Source organism: Gadus chalcogrammus, chromosome 17 (assembly GCF_026213295.1).
Source record: "Gadus chalcogrammus isolate NIFS_2021 chromosome 17, NIFS_Gcha_1.0, whole genome shotgun sequence".
NCBI lineage: Eukaryota > Metazoa > Chordata > Actinopteri > Gadiformes > Gadidae > Gadus > Gadus chalcogrammus.
Genome location: NC_079428.1, coordinates 6,103,061 through 6,109,165, shown reverse-complemented (window position 1 = coordinate 6,109,165; position 6,105 = coordinate 6,103,061). Strand labels below are relative to the sequence as shown.

At 44.3% G+C, this 6,105-nt stretch overlaps 1 protein-coding gene across 1 annotated transcript; it reads left to right on the top strand.

Moving 5' to 3' along the window:
- The first annotated feature begins 3,630 nt into the window (after positions 1–3,630).
- On the top strand, positions 3,631–5,524 carry LOC130369910 (RWD domain-containing protein 4-like). The gene is made up of 6 exons (XM_056575517.1): positions 3,631–3,837; positions 4,083–4,163; positions 4,260–4,369; positions 4,524–4,674; positions 5,209–5,302; positions 5,403–5,524. The coding sequence occupies exons 1-6, from the start codon at positions 3,814–3,816 to the stop codon at positions 5,507–5,509; spliced, it is 567 nt and encodes a 188-aa protein (XP_056431492.1). The 5' UTR covers positions 3,631–3,813; the 3' UTR covers positions 5,510–5,524.
- The last annotated feature ends 581 nt before the right edge of the window (positions 5,525–6,105 follow it).

Here is a 6,105-nt window from a genome sequence, read left to right as displayed (position 1 = left end):
TCTCATCCTCGTCTGTAGTTTTAGCACGGCTGCAGTTTCAGCACTGGGCCTCTGGCCTGGCTGAACTTCTAAATGATGACTACTGTCATTTCTTTATGACTAGTTTGTGTGCGTGCGACGTGCGTGCATGTGTTAAAACACACACACACACACAAACACACACACACACACAGCTCAATCATGTTAGATGTGCTAGGCACCAATACCTCTCTCCCTCCCCCCAGTACAAAGAGGGCTCGTACTGTACATGTAAGTTAGAAGAGCCGAGCCGGAATTGATGATAACCGCAGAGAGAAATTGGAAATAATGAGCAACCATATGTGGCGCGTGGTCCGTAATCAAGCATGGCTCCATACACCAAAGCCCATTTGTTTAATTTACACACTGTTCGTTTATGTTAATTGAATATACATGGTGCTAAGCAACTCTTTCAGTCGCTTTTTCAGAATAAACTGCGCAGAAGGAATTAGGTCTCCCGTTACCGGCAACAAAACAATAAAAACATTGATTCCAAAAGTACTAAATACATTTAGTATCGAACCCTCCGGGAGTGGCTTGGAGATGCATGCGCCGACAGGCCTCCGTATTCATTACACGCTTCAGCGGCTCTATAGGTAGACCGAGATGGATATCGTGGACGGCTGGAGGCTGAACACGGCGAGGAAGACACCGTATAGGTGTGCACCTGCCGGGTAGACAGCTCCCCCGTTGGGGGACAAGGAAATGTATTCAGCTGTGAGTGGGTTTGTGCAACGCAGAGAACGCAGTCTTTTAGGTCGGAAGCGGGAGGCAGGGTTTCACCAGTCGTTTAGCTAGCATACACGCTGAAACCACGGGGAGCAAGGGGAAGGAAGAGCAAGCAGTGGTGATGATGATGATGATGATGATGATGATTTCACGCGCGAGCCCATGCCTGGGCTTATCCTCAAAGGATAAACACTCTTCCAACTCCCATTCCACCCCCCCCTCCCTCCCCGAACCCCAACAAAACTAGAGATGTTTGCCACAGGGGGTAAAATGTCCCGACACTGAGCTTAGTAGATAAGGGGTTGAAACATAGGTTTTAAATCTACACCAGATGCTGTGTATATGGACACGGTTGCAAAAAAAAAGAAGAGGGTTGTAGGATGGAGAACGTGCCTCCTACCAATTTCAAATCATTTATTTATACCCTGGTATGTTCCTGTGGCGTTTTGTGTATTGCCTTTTTGGAAATGGAATTCAAATGAAGGTGTGCGTGTGTGCGCGCGCTCGCGTGCGCGTGCGTGCGTGTGTGTGTGAGAGACTCCCTGTCTGCAACAAATAAAAATGCAAACATTTGGTAGCGTCTAGGGCTGATGTTTATAGCAGACCTGCGCCGCCTGGGGAGTCCAGCACTCTTCTCAGCGTGTTGGCCCAGTTTTATCAATCAGATATTAGCTTGAACCCCCCATGACAGACAGTACTGGGGCTATGCTGCAGGTTCCCCCTGCCCGCCTTCATTCAAACCTGCCTGTACCCACACGTACCCCCTGTTTCTCACAGCCTGGAAGTGCTGCCGTTTTTATACATTTTCTGGTTAGAGCAAGAAGGAGGACCGAGATAGGGCGAGAGAGAGAGACAGAGACAGCGACAGAGACAGAGACAGAGACAGAGACAGAGACAGAGAAAAAGGAAGCAGGTGCAATGATAAACGAGAGAGAGACACCGACAAAGACAGAGAGCAAAGACACATGAGAGAGAGGGGAGGGAAAGAGAGAAAAGGAGGGGAACAGTACGACAGAGAGAAGGGGGAATGAGAGTAGGAAAGAAAGAGAGAAGGGAATATGAGAGTAAGAGTGAGAGAGTGAGAGAGAATCCTTTATTTGGATTGCGTCTCAAGAGTAACCGTGCCAATTTAGAATGTGCCCCTTTCGGCCAGAAATCATCTGCATAGTGGATAAGTTAATTAAGAGTGAGGGTGGTGATAACAGGCCTTGTATTCTGCCTGTGAGGTACAGTAATTGCATTTCAAATTTTGTTTTTATCAAAGAGCAGCACTCGAAAGAGATAAGACTCCTCAGAATGGCACCGAGCCAACTTGGCACAATGTGAGCGACATAATACATGTTCAATTAAAAGTGAGAATACAAATACATTATGAAGGGTGGCTGACTCCAGACTGACTCAAAGGGTTAACTGGGACCCCAGAACCAGGGCTCCAGAACCAGGGGGCCCATATTTCAAGGGCTGCATTCAAAAAACATAACCAATGAAATGACAGTGCTTTCTCTTACATTAGTTTAAATTACTTACAAAACATGACAGTCCCGCTCTCTCATTTATCCATCAGTCGCTTGGCAGGAATCAAGCCAACAATGGGATCTTAATCAAGGGATTACTCAAAATTAAGATGTTGGCCTTCTGGTTGAGTTTTTGGATTCTATTCAGATATTATTTTATCCTTGGTTAACAAGCGATGCAAGCTAATTTGTAGAATAAACGACTTGATAGTCAGGTTTTGTGGCATTTATAGATTGCAATAATTGTATAAATCTGGGGTGGTGGATAACGAAATAAAGCATGCATGCACAACAACAATTTATTCCTGCTCATGCCAGGAATATCCATTCCCAGCCAATCACCATGGGCCCATGAGAGGGGGACATCAAGATTAGGTTGTACCACTCTCAGAAATGAAACATTTACTTAATAATTATGTTGGTTTTCTATAATGTAAAATTTAATTATTGGGTGACACCAGAACGCCTACACCAGACATAAAACAATTATCTGGGAGTCGATTTAGCGATGGCAATCTGCACGCTAGCATAAGGCGTTGAACATGAGAAATGTTAAATCACATGGCACGGATGCGAGGGAATGAACTTCAGTATTCCTTCTCCACTTGGAATGGAAACGGCAGCTTTACCTTCAATTAACTACACGGTTGAATCCAATTTGACTGAAATTGACAAAAGGGCTCGGAGCATTTCCCTTCTTGTGTAAATGTTAATACTAGGTATTAAAGACGGCCACGGGAGACGGCATTGGCTTTGATTTACTTTCGAATCATGTTCCATATGCAGCAGCAGGGGCTGGGGGGGGGGGGCAAGTTGGTAATCTTGGTTTCAGCAACTGTATACAACGCTGGGAATTATAGAACATATGGGACCACAATAACAGGACTGGACTACTCCAAATGTGATGCATTTAAACCACTTGTGAGACCATCGCAGGCCTTCACACTGTCTGGCCCAGCCTCAACACCTAACGCAACCACACAGACAGACCTATATCTTCAATATCAACAAATAGCTGCAAAAGGCTCACATCCAAAGCTGGCTTACCATGGCTATAGAGTGCACTCAGCATTTCCCAGACACATTATCTCTCGCAGTTAACCTTGTAGAAATGTACCATCTTTTTTTAAGTCTAACTATTTAGAAAAATGAAGTCCAAGCGCCACCTAGTGGTACAATCAATAGACGGTCGTTTCGCTCATACTGCGTGGCTAATGGTTCGGAGTTTAAACAAATCTGGTAACGCGGATAAAATAATAAAAACATGTACAATCAATAATAACGTGACAAACATATGAATAATAATGACACATAGAAATGCTCTTTTCCACTTACTGACAGGCGGAGTTGTCATAGGGTTCAGAGTTCATGTATAGTACGCATGCGCCGTACATATCACGGTGGCCGCTCGTCAACTCAGCTATGATAGTAGAAATGTATATTGAACCTTAACTTCTGCTTACAGTAATGAGACGGTAACTTCACGTATTACAGTTTTTATTCTAAAAAGGACTCTAGAAGGACACTAGAGTCAGTCAGCTTCTGACAGAAGATGACAGCCAACGAGGATCAAGAGGTATAGTGATAATGCGGGTTGCTAGCCAGCTAACTAGTCGCTAAGTAATTATCATTGTGTTTAAAGGCTATCTGTTTGTGTTTAGTTTGACTAACTACTGTCGCGTAGGGGAACCTCGATAGACATGTCCTTCCTAAAGGAATCGCAGCTCTACTCTTGATTTGAATACATTTGTGAAAACCATGTGCATCCAAAACTGGTCAGCTCGTCTCCTCACTTGACCAGTTGTTTTAATGTGTTTTTAGATGGAGTTGGAGGTTCTCCGCTCCATCTACGAGGGGGATGAGTGTTTCAAAGAGATCAGCCCTGTGTCCTTTCAGTACAGGGTGAGTTGGCCACTTGTTGAATCAATGTAATGTATATGATGGAAATTAAATCGCTTTACCTTTTGCTATACGAGTGACGAGTTTCTTTCAACACAGGTGGGAGAACTTGATGACACCAAAGCCTTCATTCTTGATTTCACGTGGCCGGAATCCTACCCAGCTACCGCCCCTCAGATATCCCTAGTTGCATTTTTTAATAACAGAATGTGAGTACCAATCGAAATCTGACATTTCCAGATTGAAATCCACAACGGTTGAACCATGTAGACCTCGTTTAAGATCAAATCAAAAACCCACTTAATTGTTTATCTTATTTTTCTTACTTACTGTTCCTCACCCCTCCCAACTCTACCGCCACAGATCCTCACTGACGAAGCAGCAGATTGTCTCCAAGGTGGAGGAGCAGGCAGAGGCCAGCCTGGGCGAGGCCATGATGTACACGCTGTTTGAGTGGGCCAAGGAGAACCAGGAGAGCCTCATGGAGGATCATCAGCCCGTCGTCACCGCTGTGGTCAGTGGGCTCGCTGGACTTTGTGGGCTTAGTCCTTTTGAGATACTTCTGGGGTATTAGGAATCGGAAACTTGCCGCCCGTCAGACCAGAACTGTGGTGAATAGCCAGAACTCTAGATAGAAAAGTGGGTGTTCAGGGTTTGACAAACAGAATTCCAGGTGTGTGAAATACCTCTGAGGTGAGAGTATGCCTACACTCCCTAGACAACACACATACGCAGTGTTGGAATTCCCTGTGAAAGGGGACACAGGCAGAGAGAAAGACATGATGGATATACACATAAATGCAGTTTTAAGGGTGTAATCTCACCCTTAAAATTCGTTCCAACTACCCTAAACGGTAGCCTGAATGTGCTGAAGCACATTGGACTGCCCCTTTAACTTTGGCTTGACTAGCAAACTAATAATGAAATGCAATGCTAAGGCCTGGAAGAGATAAACAATTAATTAGCTTGATAACAGATCAGACAATATCATGAGACCCATATCATATTTCAAGTATATTAATCACCAAAATCTACTTTCCGGATGCAGATCTCCAATGACACGACGGCGACAGAGGGCAAGAAAAAGGAGAAAAAGGAACAGCTCACAAAATCACAAAAAAGGAGGATAACTTGTAGGACGGGTAAATTGAAAACTTATTATTTCTAAGGCTGTTCCAGCTCAAAGATGATTGCATGGAATCGGTGAAGAAGCAGTGGATTAAACTATAATTTACGTTTCAGATAACAAGGGGGAAATGCCCCGAGGCTGGGACTGGTGTGACGTTATCAAGGTATGTTTTTTTTTTATTTTGTTTCTCCCCTTTACTCCACTAGATGGCAATGGTTGACAATGTACAAAATGACCTGTTCTGTCATATAACCTGTCAATATCTTTGTCGTTTCTTTGCATATGTTTACACTGACGGATTCATCTTCCAGCATGTGAGTAAAAACCTTTCTGGACATATTCATGCATATATTTTCCTCATTACAAAAACAATATCTGACACTTTGCTTCTAACTATTTGTTTGTTTTTTTTAGCTTAGCAGAACCGGAGGGATGAACGACTAGGTGAATACTGTGGAAGAGAAGAGGGCGGATTTAAGGTGCCGGGCGTTTACAAGACGGATTCAAGTGGATTGTGCAGAATTCAGTTTCGGCCCCCTAAATCCAACAACACCGGCTCGCAACTGAAGAAGCTGCGATCACGACCGCCGAGTCCTCGAAAAATGTCGCAGTCCCAAAGTTTAAAGTAAAACCGCTCGTTTCAGCACTCGATCGGAGGCCAGAGCCATTCTGTGAGGTGTAGGTGTCGCACGGCTGTTTAGGAATTCTTCTTATCAAAGAGGGTTTTAGATTCACAAACAAACCTTGTGCTTTTCTCTCCCCCCCCCCCCCGAGTGTTTGGTTTTATTCACGTTTTGATACCGCTTATGGTGGAGG

Bases quoted from the DNA above. Each gene is read 5' to 3' on its own strand.
- LOC130369910 (XM_056575517.1), top strand. From the start codon at position 3,814: ATGACAGCCAACGAGGATCAAGAG. The intron at 3,838-4,082 runs GTATAGTGATAA...ATGTGTTTTTAG, and splicing joins CAGCCAACGAGGATCAAGAG to ATGGAGTTGGAGGTTCTCCG. The intron at 5,303-5,402 runs GTAAATTGAAAA...TTTACGTTTCAG, and splicing joins GAGGATAACTTGTAGGACGG to ATAACAAGGGGGAAATGCCC.